The sequence below is a fragment of the Mustelus asterias genome, chromosome 26 (assembly GCF_964213995.1).
Source record: "Mustelus asterias chromosome 26, sMusAst1.hap1.1, whole genome shotgun sequence".
Taxonomy (NCBI): domain Eukaryota; kingdom Metazoa; phylum Chordata; class Chondrichthyes; order Carcharhiniformes; family Triakidae; genus Mustelus; species Mustelus asterias.
In genome coordinates, this window is record NC_135826.1 from 17,484,507 (window position 1) to 17,497,460 (window position 12,954).

The 12,954-nt window shown below is 46.9% G+C and overlaps 1 protein-coding gene across 1 annotated transcript in view; it reads right to left on the minus strand.

Moving 5' to 3' along the window:
• Positions 1–2,178: 2,178 nt before the first annotated feature.
• Positions 2,179–12,954, minus strand: part of LOC144479491 (procathepsin L-like) — an 84,606-nt gene continuing 73,830 nt past the window's right edge. The window contains exons 4-7 of the mRNA XM_078198216.1: positions 8,476–8,700; positions 6,071–6,239; positions 3,358–3,463; positions 2,179–2,278 (exon numbers count right to left, since the gene is read on the minus strand). Coding sequence (XP_078054342.1) covers positions 2,179–2,278; positions 3,358–3,463; positions 6,071–6,239; positions 8,476–8,700 — 600 coding nt within the window. The remainder of the gene's footprint in view (positions 2,279–3,357; positions 3,464–6,070; positions 6,240–8,475; positions 8,701–12,954) is intronic.

Here is a 12,954-nt window from a genome sequence, read left to right on the forward strand (position 1 = left end):
TGGAGAAAGGGAGTCAGTCTGGATAAAGGGGTTCAGTCTGGATAAAGGAACTCAGTCTGGAAAGAGGAATTCAGTCTGGATAAAGGAACTCAGTCTGGATAAAGGGGTTCAGTCTGGATAAAGGAACTCAGTCTGGATAAAGGGGTTCAGTCTGGATAAAGAAACTCAGTCTGGATAAAGGGGCTCAGTCTGGATAAAGGAATTCAGTCTGGATAAAGGGGTTCAGTCTGGATAAAGGGGTTCAGTCTGGATAAAGGGGTTCAGTCTGGATAAAGGGGTTCAGTCTGGATAAAGGGGATCAGTCTGGATAAAGGAACTCAGTCTGGATAAAGGGGTTCAGTCTGGATAAAGGAATTCAGTCTGGATAAAGGGGTTCAGTCTGGATAAAGGAACTCAGTCTGGATAAAGGGGTTCAGTCTGGATAAAGGAATTCAGTCTGGATAAAGGGGTTCAGTCTGGATAAAAGAACTCAGTCTGGATAAAGGGGTTCAGTCTGGATAAAGGAACTCAGTCTGGATAAAGGAATTCAGTCAGGATAAAGGGGTTCAGTCTGGAGAAAGGGAGTCAGTCTGGATAAAGGGGTTCAGTCTGGATAAAGGAAATCAGTCAGGATAAAGGGGTTCAGTCTGGAGAAAGGGAGTCGGTCTGGATAAAGGGGTTCAGTCTGGATAAAGGAACTCAGTCTGGAAAGAGGAATTCAGTCTGGATAAAGGAACTCAGTCTGGATAAAGGGGTTCAGTCTGGATAAAGGAACTCAGTCTGGATAAAGGGGTTCAGTCTGGATAAAGAAACTCAGTCTGGATAAAGGGGTTCAGTCTGGATAAAGGGGTTCAGTCTGGATAAAGGGGTTCAGTCTGGATAAAGAAACTCAGTCTGGATAAAGGGGTTCAGTCTGGATAAAGTGGTTCAGTCTGGATAAAGGGGTTCAGTCTGGATAAAGGAACTCAGTCTGGATAAAGGGGTTCAGTCTGGATAAAGGAATTCAGTCTGGATAAAGGGGTTCAGTCTGGATAAAGGTACTCAGTCTGGATTAAGGGGTTCAGTCTGGATAAAGGAACTCAGTCTGGATAAAGGGGTTCAGTCTGGATAAAGGGGTTCAGTCTGGATAAAGGAATTCAGTCTGGATAAAGGGGTTCAGTCTGGATAAAGGAACTCAGTCTGGATAAAGGGGTTCAGTCTGGATAAAGGGGTTCAGTCTGGATAAAGGAATTCAGTCTGGATAAAGGATTCTGTCTGGATAAAGGAACTCAGTCTGGATAAAGAAACTCAGTCTGGATAAAGAAACTCAGTCTGGATAAAGGAACTCAGTCTGGATAAAGGGGTTCAGTCTGGATAAAGGAACTCAGTCTGGATAAAGGAACTCAGTCTGGATAAAGGGGTTCAGTCTGGATAAAGAACCTCAGTCTGGATAAAGGGGTTCAGTCTGGATTAAGAACCTCAGTCTGGATAAAGGGGTTCCGTCTGGATAAAGGAACTCAGTCTGGATAAAGGATTCTGTCTGGATAAAGGAACTCAGTCTGGATAAAGGAACTCAGTCTGGATAAAGGAACTCAGTCTGGATAAAGGGGTTCAGTCTGGATAAAGGAACTCAGTCTGGATAAAGGGGTTCAGTCTGGATAAAGGGGTTCAGTCTGGATAAAGGGGTTCAGTCTGGATAAAGGGGTTCAGTCTGGATGTAAGAGATTGTGTGCTTCGCCTTGCCCGGAATTCTCCAGCTGTTCACGCCCTGTCGCTGCTGCAAGCGAGAATGGAGAATTTGATACTCAGCCACATCTCTGTTCACTGCAGCGGGACCAGAAAGTCCCACTGGCGTGAACGGCCAGAAAATTCAGGCCTCAAATTTTCCGAATAAATCCCGTTATTTGGGATCTGTGAATACCAGCCTGAGGCGGTGAGGTCTTTGCAAAGTTAAAGGGCTGAGCTGAGATTTGGGTGAATTGTCAGGACGTCCCATACAGCTGAACACGAGGTAGACCCTCACTAAACAATACTGCTGTTGTACTAGTTCCTGCTGCCATTCCTTCAGCATGCTAGCATACACAAAACGAGCAACTCTTGCGACTGCTCAAACAGCATGCAGTGTAATCAAAAATATACGGGCTAAAAGTTTCCAATCTCGCCCACTGCGAGAATCGTAGCTGTCAAGACAGCGAAATCCGCCGGATGATTTCTGAAGCTTTAGATGAGAGCGTAAATGGGGAAACTTGCAATTCCACAGCTGTTCCTCCTCCCCCTGGCCATCAGGATGTAACCCGATTGGCCCCAATTCTGTCCCCAACTGGAATAAAAACACAAAACGAAAGGAACGAAACGAAGGATGTAAGAATTGAAAATAAAGATTTAACTTTTTCTATCGCAGAGTAGGAATAATTCATTTCCAGTTAGAACTTCCCCTTTTGGGAAATTCCCCGCTTCCTGCTGGAATACTGCTCAAAACCCCTGGGTGAAATCGCTACATTTGATTGCATCGAACCCACAGCACACAAACAGGCCATTCAGCCCAACATGCCAATGCTGGTGTTTATGCTCCACTTGCTCCTCGCCCACTTTTCTTCATCGAACAATGGCAGCCTAATTTTCCTGTCTTTGCTGCCTCGTTTGCTTATCTAGGAGAGTTCTTCACCTCATCCATTCCTTGTGGTAGCAAGGTTCACAGCCCCAACTCTCTTGGGCAAAGAGATTTCTTCTGAAGTCTCCAGACTGGCACACCCTAGTGAGAGGGGGGGGGACTGAGATCGCAAGGCTGATGTGGGGGGAACGAGTGGGAAAAGTAAGCATGGGGGCGGGGGAGGGAGGGGGAGCGGGTGGTAGGGTGGCAGAGGATGCCCGGGGGGAGTCCAGAACCAGGGGTCACAGTCCGAGGATTCGGAGTAGACCATTTAGGACGGAGGTGAGGAAACATTTCTTCACCCAGAGTGCTGAGCCTGTGGAATTCATTACCGCAGGAAATAGTTGATGCCAAAACATTGAATGTATTCAAGAGGTGGCTGGATGGAGCACTTGGGGTGAATGCGATCAAAGGTTATGGGGAGAAGCAGGATTTGGCTATTGAGTTGGATGATCAGCCATGATCGTGATGAATAACGGAGCAGGCTCGAAGGGCCGAATGGCCTCCTCCTGCTCCTATCTTCTATGTTTCTATATATTGGAGAACACCCTCAGCCTGCAGCCAGGCCCCCAAGAGTGAAATCTCGACAGCAATGAGACGAGGCCATTAAGTTGCCATTAGTGTGGGAGAGCGGGCGAACCAATACTCATCCCCTTCGCTGGTAAGATTGCAGCAGAGATGGGGAGGAGACAGGCCTCATCAGCCGATGTTCCACTCGACCCTACCCCCTGCCAGCCCAGCCAACGTACCTGTTTTTAACAATATAGTACTTCATTCCTGATTGGACTCCATATCCTACCACCAACACCGCGTGGTTAAAAGTGTTACTCCGGCAATTGGCATCATAATAAACACCTGGAAGATGAAACACACAATCACAACTACAGCAAGAATTGAGTCAAAACTCTCCAAATACAGGAGTTAAAGAGGTGAGCTCATTCAGATGTTTAAGATGAAAGAATTTGACAGTGCAGCAAGATATTTTTTTTAAATACTTTTCCAATTCAATCAAATCAAGTTCAATTCAGAGTCTCAACAAGTTGAGACATTTCCGATCCAAGTTGACAAGACAGGGCCTACTCTCCTGTCTTGGGCCTGATCTACATGAGCCAAGCTGATTGGAGTAGGTGCAGACTCACCTCCTCCAAGGCTTGATCTCATTTGCATCTTCGCCAAAAGGCCAAGATGCCACTTTTAAAAATTGCTTCAAATGAAGCTTAAATGTAACCTAATGACCTCAACCAAGTGCAGGCTGTCCATACTACACTTGATCTTAGCCAAAAGGGACAGTGCAGCAAGATACTTTTTTTTATACTTTTCCAATTCAATCAAATCAAGTCCAATTCAGAGTCAGAACAATCTGAGACATTTTCGATCCAAGCTGACAAGACAGGGTATGCGACCCCTACCCTGTGTTGGGCCTGATCTACATGAGTCAAGCTGATTGGAGTAGGCGGAGGTTTCCTCCTCCAAGGCTTGATCTCATCCGCATCCCAGCCAAAAGGCCGAGATGCCGCTTTTAAAAATTGCTTCATATGAAAATGAAGCTTAAATGCAACCCAATGACCTCAACCAAGTGCAGCATCAGCAGACCACACTTGATCTTAGCCAAAAGGAGAAGGACAGTGCAGCAAGATATTACTCCGCTGGAACCAGCAGACTGGGTCTTACTCTTAAAATTGGAGCTAGCTTGTTCAGGGGTGATATCGAGAAACATTTCTTCACACTAAGAGTGGTGGAAACTTGGAACTCTCTCCTTCATAGTGAGAGGATTCGAGCACAGGAGTAGGGATGTCTTGATGCAATTATACAGGGCCCTGGTGAGGCCACACCTGGAATATTGCGTGCACTTTTAGTCTCCTTATCTGAGGAAGGATGTTCTTGCCGTTAAGGGAGTGCAGTGAAAGTTTTCCAGGCTGATTCCTGGGATGGCGGGACTGACAAATGAGGAGAGATTGAGTCGGTTAGGATTGTATTCGTTGGAGTTTAGAAGAATGGGGGGAGGGTCTCAAAGAAACCTATAAAATTTTAACAGGACTAAACAGGGTGGCACATGATGCGCGATATAACTCACGAGGCTAGAGATGCCCGAGGAAATAAAGGCTTTTATTGACCACTACAATAGAGCTACCATATATAATACACGATCCCAGACTGAGGAGTCCCAGACAGAGCAGTGACCTTTATACCTCTCCCAGGAGGCGGAGCCCGACTGGGATGTACCATAATAACTATAATACAGGTAGAACAGCCCAACCCTAACCCCAACAGTAACATGTAGAACAACCCAACCCTAACCCCAACAGCAACATATATATAGACTCATAGTACTGGCCAGACCCTGGCTCAGTACTACCTGGTGGGAACCAACGATGGTTCACCACAGCACTGTGGCACAGTGGTTAGCACTGCTGCCTCACAGCATCACGGATCCAGGTTCAATTCCGATCTTGTATGTCTGTGTGGAGTTTGCATGTTCTCCCTGTATCTGCGTGGGTTTCCTCTGGTTTCCTCCCACAGTCCAAAAATGTAGATTATGGGGATTGGTCATGCTAAATTGCCCCTTAGTGTCCAAAGATGTGTAGGTTAGGTGGATTGGACATGGTAAATGCGCAGTGTCATGGGGATAGAGTGGGTAAGATGCTCTGTCGGGGAGTTGGTGCAGACTCGCTGGGTAAATGCCCTCCTTCTGCACTGTAGAGATTCTGTGATTTTATTCTAGGGGATTTTCGCAGTAACGTCATTGCGTGTTCATGTAAGCTGACTTGTGACATCAATAAATAAACCAAACTATGGGATTCTAGGGGTAAATGCAGGAACTATGTTCCTGATGGTGGGGGTGTCCAGAACCAAGGGTCACAGTCTGAAGACGTGGGGTAAACCATTTAGGACTAAGATGGGGAGAAATCCCTTCACCCAGAGAGTGATGAGCCTGTGGAATTCTCTACCATAGAAAGCAATTGAGGCCAAAATATTGCAGGTTTTGAAGAAGGAGTTATCTGTAGGCCATGGGGGTGAAGGGGGTCAAAGATTATTCAGGTTAGGTGAAAACAGGCGATTGAATTGGATGATCAGCCATGATCATAATGAATGACACAGCAGGCTCGAAGGGCTGAACGGCCTCCTCCTGCTCCTTTTTTCTGTGTTTCTATGGTAACCGCTAATAAACAGGCAATTATCTACTACAGGGACTTAAAAGTAAAAGATTTTTCACTTCCATCTTTCGTCTCAGTCCAGTAGGTGGAGCCTGAGCTCCACTAGAAATTTGGCATTTACTAGACTGAGCATGTGCCATTCCAACACTCTGCAAGGTCGTATCGGTGTGAGAGTCTGGATGAAATTTCCCTCCCAGTCTCTGGTTCTGTTCCGGCGAGATTCTTCACCACCTTGTTCTGGTAAAGCGAGAGTGTGGGTTGTGAGTTGAAGAGTTGAGCTTGGCTATAGGAGCAATGGCTTCCTCACCTGAGCTGTAAAACTGCCAAGATGGCAGTCCTGCATCAATCACCACCGCTATGGGTCCAATCTCAGCCACTGCCTGCGTCAAAGCTTCTTCATCCCCATATGGAAGTATTTTATAGCTGGAGACGGAAGCCACACTCTCAGACGCATTGTATTTGCAAGATTCACCATCCTGTATGAAAGGAAAACAGGCAAGAGGTTACAGGTACCAGATTAACAGTCCTTAGGTTTGTAGTTGCTGTGACTCAATGGGTGATACGGATCTCCAAGGTACAACATCGTGTGAGAGGTGATGGCCTAGTGGCTAGACTATTATCGCTAGACTATTAATCCAGAAACTCAGCTAATGTTCTGGGGACCCGGGTTCAAATCCCACCCTGGCGGAGGGTGGAACTTGAATTCAATAAAAAAAATCTGGAACTAACAATCCACTCATGACTATGAAACCACTGTCGGAAAAACCCATCTGGTTCACTAATGTCCTTTAGTGAAGGAAATCTGCCATCCTTACCGGGTCTGGCCTACGTGTGACTCCAGAGCCACAGCAATGTAGTTGACTCTCAAATGCCCTCGGGCAACTAGGGATGGGCAATAAATGCTGGCCCAGCCAGCGATGCCCATGTCTCACAAATGAATATTAAAAATCTCTAGAAACGTGACATAAAGTCTAGGATGATGTTTCCGGAAGGGCTGCACTGTCAGAGGTGCCATTTTATGTGTGAGATGTTAAACTGAGGTTTTGTCGGTTTTTAAAAATTCATTCGTGGGACATGGGCGTCGCTGGCTGACCAGCATTTATTGCCCACCCCTAGTTGCCCGAGGGCAGTTGAGAGTCAACCACATTGCTGTGGCTCTGGAGTCACATATAGGCCAGACCAGGTAAGGATTGCAGATTTCCTTCCCTAAAGGACATTGGTGAACCAGATGGGTTTTTCCGACAATCGACAATGGTTTCATGATCATCAGTAGATTCTTAATTCCAGCTACTTTTGATTGAATTCAAATTCCACCATCTGCCATGGCGAGATTCGAACCCGGGTCCTAGAACATTAGTTGAGTTTCTGGATTAATAGTCCAGCGATAAAACCACTAGGCCATCACCTCCCCCTCATGTTCCCTCAGGTGAATGCAAAAGATGCTAAAGAGAATCCCGCTGCCCCACACAATCTCAGGACATCTCAACATCCTCAAAGTGCCGTTGCGTCTGTAATGTGAGGAACACAGAGTCTAACTTTCACTCCGAATACCTGGCTACTACGCCAAGCTGATCTGATTTAACGATACTGGTCGATGGGTAACTATTGACCTGATGTGAGTGAGAACACATCCGCTGCATCAACATAGCACCAAGGGATATTTTGTGTCCACCTAATGGGTGGCTTCAGTTTAAATTTCTATAAAGATAGTACCCTCAACAATGCAGCACTGCCCCAGTACAGGAGTGAATGGCCAGCCTAGATCCTATGCCCAAATGTTTGGAATGGGCCTTGACCACGCTACCCGAACCGACACAACAAGGCCAATGTTAGGGGTCACTTTGTTCCATTGTGCTACATGGAAATGTTTCATTCCCCACAACAACTGACTGAACCTGACACACTTACCCCTCAGACTGGCAAATTGAACCTCGACTAAACACTTCCAAAATACAGCACTCCCAATGGTGAATCAGATTGCTCCTGCCAGCCGCATGTTTAAGTCCTTTAATGGTCCATGGATCCAGAAATCTTTCGATGGTGGGATTTCTATCAACTCAACCAAGCTGACTAACATTGCACTGCTATTTATGGGATCCTGCTGTGCTCCATTGACTGCCTTTATTTATCTGCATGACAGATCATTGTCCTAGAGTTGGTTTCCATAAGGAACCATAAAAATGTGAATTCTTACGTGTTTGAATCTGTAGTTGGTTATATATTTATTCCAATGAGAGGCTCAATGCCTCCCTTCATGGTTAGCCAAGAAAATGTTGGTGAGTTTTGTTTAAATTATAGAATCCCTACAGTGCAGAAGGAGGCCATTCGGCCCATCGAGTCTGCACCGACCACAATCCCACCCAAGCCCTATCCCCCATAACCCCATGCATTTACTCTAGCTAGTCCCCCTGACATTAAGAGTCAATTTAACATGGCCAATCCACCTAACCCACACATCTTTGGACTGTGGGAGGAAACCGGAGCACCCGGAGGAAACCCACGCAGACACGGGGAGAACATGCAAACTCCACACAGACAGTGACCCAAGCTGGGAATTGAACCCATGTCTTGGCGCTGAGAGGCAGCAGTGCTAACCACTGTGCCACCGTACCGCCTAAGTTAATTGGTGGAGTTTATAAAAATAGATATATATATATGTGTCTGAATGTATTCGAAGTGTGGGTCACTGGTGAGATCCAGTTACAAATATACCTTTGCAGTGTAGGCGTAGGTGGACTCAGCTTCAATTCCTCCATTCTCAATGATGTAGTCAAAGGCACTCAATGACCAGCCTCCATTGCATCCAAAGGTTCCATGGCTCCTCGAACAGTCAATGAGGTTCTGTTCACTCAAAGCGATGAGTTTGCCCGTCTTCTTGAACACCTGCCCTTCCAGCACCCCGGTGGCACTGAATGCCCAGCAGCTGTAGCACTGCCCCTGGGGAGGAAGGTTATGAGTTTCAGTTCCCTGGTGGACTTGAGCAGTGAATCCAGGCTGACATCCCAGCTTAGCTCTGACAGAGCATTATGTACTCACAAGTGTCCTCCTTCAGATGAGACGTCAAACCAATGTCCTATTGTCATAGAATCCATACAGTGCAGGAGGAGGCCATTCAGCCCATCAAGTCTGCATCAACCACAATCCCACCCAGGCCCTATCCCCATAACCCCACATATTTACCCTGCTAATTCCCCTGACACTAAGAGTCAATTTAGCATGGCCAATCAACCTAACCTGCGCACCTTTGGAGTGTGGGAGGAAACCGGAGCACCCGGAGGAAACCCACGCAGACATGTGTATAAATAGTATAAATAAGTATTTCTCCGTTTCCAATCAGACCAAGATAGTGTCCAAGATAATATCAAAATGAAGGATTCTGGTGATTGCAATTCCATCCATTTAAAAATAGCTGCGAGCGAGTCATCTCTCTGTGGGATCAGGGGAGAGAAAACACAGCCTGAGTGATACTTGTGTCTATTCAGGGTAAGGGTAAGAATGTGCAAACTCCACACAGACAGTGACTCCAGGCTGGAATCAAACCCGGGTCGCTGGCGCTGTGAGGCTGCAGTGCTAACCACTGTGCCACTGTGCTACCCTATTAATAAACCATAAAAATCCCCGGGCAGTACTTGATAAAGAACAGGAATTAGAAGAACAATATGCATGTACAGAACATAACGAGGCCATTCAGTCCATTATTTCAGGGCCAGCTCCTTCTGAGAGAAATCCTATTGCCCCATTCTTTCCCTTCATCCTTGTTACTCCCCCGCCGCAGGTAGTTCTATCCGGTTTACCCTTAGAAGACAAAATAGTCTCTTCCTTAACTACTCCAACACCAACAACAACTTGTATTTTGGGTGGCTCAGCAGCACAGTGGTTAGCACTGCTACTTCACAGCATCAGGGACCTGGGTTCGATTCCCGGCTTGGGCCACTGTCTGTGTGGAGTTTGCACATTCTCCCCGTGTCTGTGTGCGTTTCCTCTGGGTGCTCCGGTTTCCTCCCACAGTCTCAAAGACGTACTGGTTTGGTGCATTGGCCATGCTAAATTCTCCCTCAGTGTACTCGAACAGACGCCGGAGTGTGGCGACTCGGGGATTTTCACAGTAACTTCATTGCAATGTGAATGTAAGCTTTACTTGACTTGTGACTAATAATAAATAAACTTAACTTATTTATATAGCGCCTTCACCAGAGTAAAATATTTCAAGGTGCTTCATAGGGGTGTTTTCAAACAAATTTGACACAGAGTCATTATTAGGGCAGATGACCAAGAACTTAACTAAGGCAATTCTTTAATCATGTTTTTTTTGTTCCAGGTTTTGTTGGCTTCTTATTCTATAAGAAATATTTCTCTGGGGGCGAAGGGGAGAGTCTTCTGATGGCCACATTACAGGAAGGATGTGGAGGCTTTGGAGAGGGTGCAGAAGAGGTTTACCAGGATGCTGCCTGGATTGGCGGGTATGAGCTAGAAGGAGAGGCTGGACAAACTAGGGCTGTTTTCTCTGGAGTGACGGAGGCTGAGGGGAGATCTGATAGAAGTCTATAAAATTATGAGAGGCATAGAAAGGGTTAACAGTCACAATCTTTTTCCCAGAGTTGAAATGTCTAATACTAAGGGGCATGCACTTAAGCTGAGAGGGGAAAAGTTCAAAGGAGACGTGAGGAGCAAGTTTTTTACACAGAGAGTGGTAGGTGACTGGAACGCACTGCCAGGGGTGGTGGTGGAGGCAGATACGATAGGGGCGTTTAAGGGGTTTTTAAATAGGTACATGAATATGCAAGGAATGGAGGGATATGGACCAAGGGCAGGCAGAAGGAATTAGTTTAATCTGGTGTCATGTTCCACACCATGGGGCTAGGGCCTGTTCCTTTGCTGTATTGTTCTATGTTCAATATTCTAAGAGTGGAAGACAGATGGAGAGGTTTAAGAACAGTACAGCACAGGAAACAGGCCCTTCGGCCCTCCAAGCCTGTGCCGCTCCTTGGTCCAACTAGACCAATCGTTTGTATCCCTCCATTCCCAGGCTGCTCATGTGACTATCCAGGTAAGTCTTAAACGATGTCAGCGTGCCTGCCTCCACCACCCTACTTGGCAGCGCATTCCAGGCCCCCACCACCCTCTGTGTAAAAAACGTCCCTCTGATGTCTGAGTTATACTTCGCCCCTCTCAGCTTGAGCCCGCGACCCCTCGTGATCGTCACCTCCGACCTGGGAAAAAGCTTCCCACTGTTCACCCTATCTATACCCTTCATAATCTTGTACACCTCAATTAGATCTCCCCTCATTCTCCATCTTTCCAAGGAGAACAACCCCAGTCTACCCAATCTCTCCTCATAGCTAAGACCCTCCATACCAGGCAACATCCTGGTGAACCTTCTCTGCACTCTCTCCAATGCCTCCACGTCCTTCTGGTAGTGCGGCGACCAGAACTGGACGCAGTACTCCAAATGTGGCCTAACCAGCGTTCTATACAGCTGCAACATCAGACTCCAGCTTTTATACTCTATACCCCGTCCTATAAAGGCAAGCATACCATATGCCTTCTTCACCACCTTCTCCACCTGTGTTGCCACCTTCAAGGATTTGTGGACTTGCACACCTAGGTCCCTCTGTGTTTCTATACTCCTGATGACTCTGCCATTTATTGTATAACTCCTCCCTACATTATTTCTTCCAAAATGCATCACTTCGCATTTATCCGGATTAAATTCCATCTGCCACCTCTCCGCCCAATTTTCCAGCCTATCTATATCCTGCTGTATTGCCCGACAAAAAAGAGTTTAGGGCCTCGCAGCTGAAGGCATTGCATTTAAAATTGGGTAATGCTCAAGAGGTTCAGGTTTGAGGAGTGCAGTTATTAGGGATTAAAAGAAAAGTTTATTAGTCACAACTCGGCTTACATTAACACTGCAATGAAGTTACTGTGAAAATCCCCCAGTCGCCACACTCCGGCGCCTGTTCAGGTACACTGAGGGAGAATTTAACATGGCCAATGCACCTAACCAGCACGTCTTTTGGACTATGGGAGGAAACCGGCGCACCTGGAGGAAACCCACGCAGACATGGGGAGAACGTGCAGACTCCGGACAGACAGTGACCCAAGACGCTAGGAGGCAGCAGTGCTAACCATTGTGCCACCATGTTGCCTGTTGGTATTAGGGCTAGAGGTGCTTACAGAGATGCGGTTTGGGGGTGGGGTGGGCGTGGAAGGGGGTGGGGTGGAGGTGGAAGGGGGGGGGGGGGTGATGGTGGGTGAGAGACCATGGAGGGATTTGAGAACAAGGATGAGAATTTTAGATTCAGAATGTTTTTTAACCAGGAGTCAGTGTAGGTCAGTGAGCAAGGGGGTGTTGGGTGAAGAGCACTTGTTGTGAGTGAGGATGTGGAGAACAGAGTTCAGGATGACCTTGTGTCTAAACAGGATTGAATGTTGGAACCAGGCAATTGTGTTAGAATAGTCAGCCCCAGGGGTAACAAAGCTTTGCCTGAGGGTTTCAGCAGCAACTGAGCGGAGATAGGGGGAGAGTCAGGTGATGTTATGAAGATGGAAGTAGAACATTTTAGTGATGACATGGATGTGTTCAAAAACTCATCTTGGGTCGGGCAGTTTCCATGGAGATGGATGGAACTGCTGGCTAGGGAATAGAGATTGTGTCAGGGATTGAAGGCATTGGCTTTAGGCCTTCCCAGTGTACTCAATGTCCCAATACTCTGTAAAGAAATGCCTTCGAATCTCTCTCCTTGTACCGGGTCTGAATCCCACTCCAATCAGGGATTGAAGATCTGGCTCGGGATCCTGGGTTGCGATCCAGTAGAATGCTCCTGTCCAGTGGGTGTGGGAATTCACCCTACCCCACCTCATATTGCATGGGCTGTGGGCACTATAAAACCCTCTGACGGTACAGGCCTCATCCCCATCGGGCTGGTACATCAGCCTTGGAAAGAAAGACAGAAACGTGGAAAATAGGAGCAGGAGAAGGCCATACAACCCTTCAAGGCATCCAACCCAATCACCTGATCATGCCTTCCCTTTGATCCCTTTCTCTCCAGGAGCTTTACCTAATTTCTTCTTGAAAACACACAATGATTTGGCCTCAACTCCTTTCTGTGATGGTGAATTTGACTGGCTGACCACTCTCTGAGTGAGATTTCTCCTCATCTCAGTCCTCAAAGGTTTACCTGGTATCCT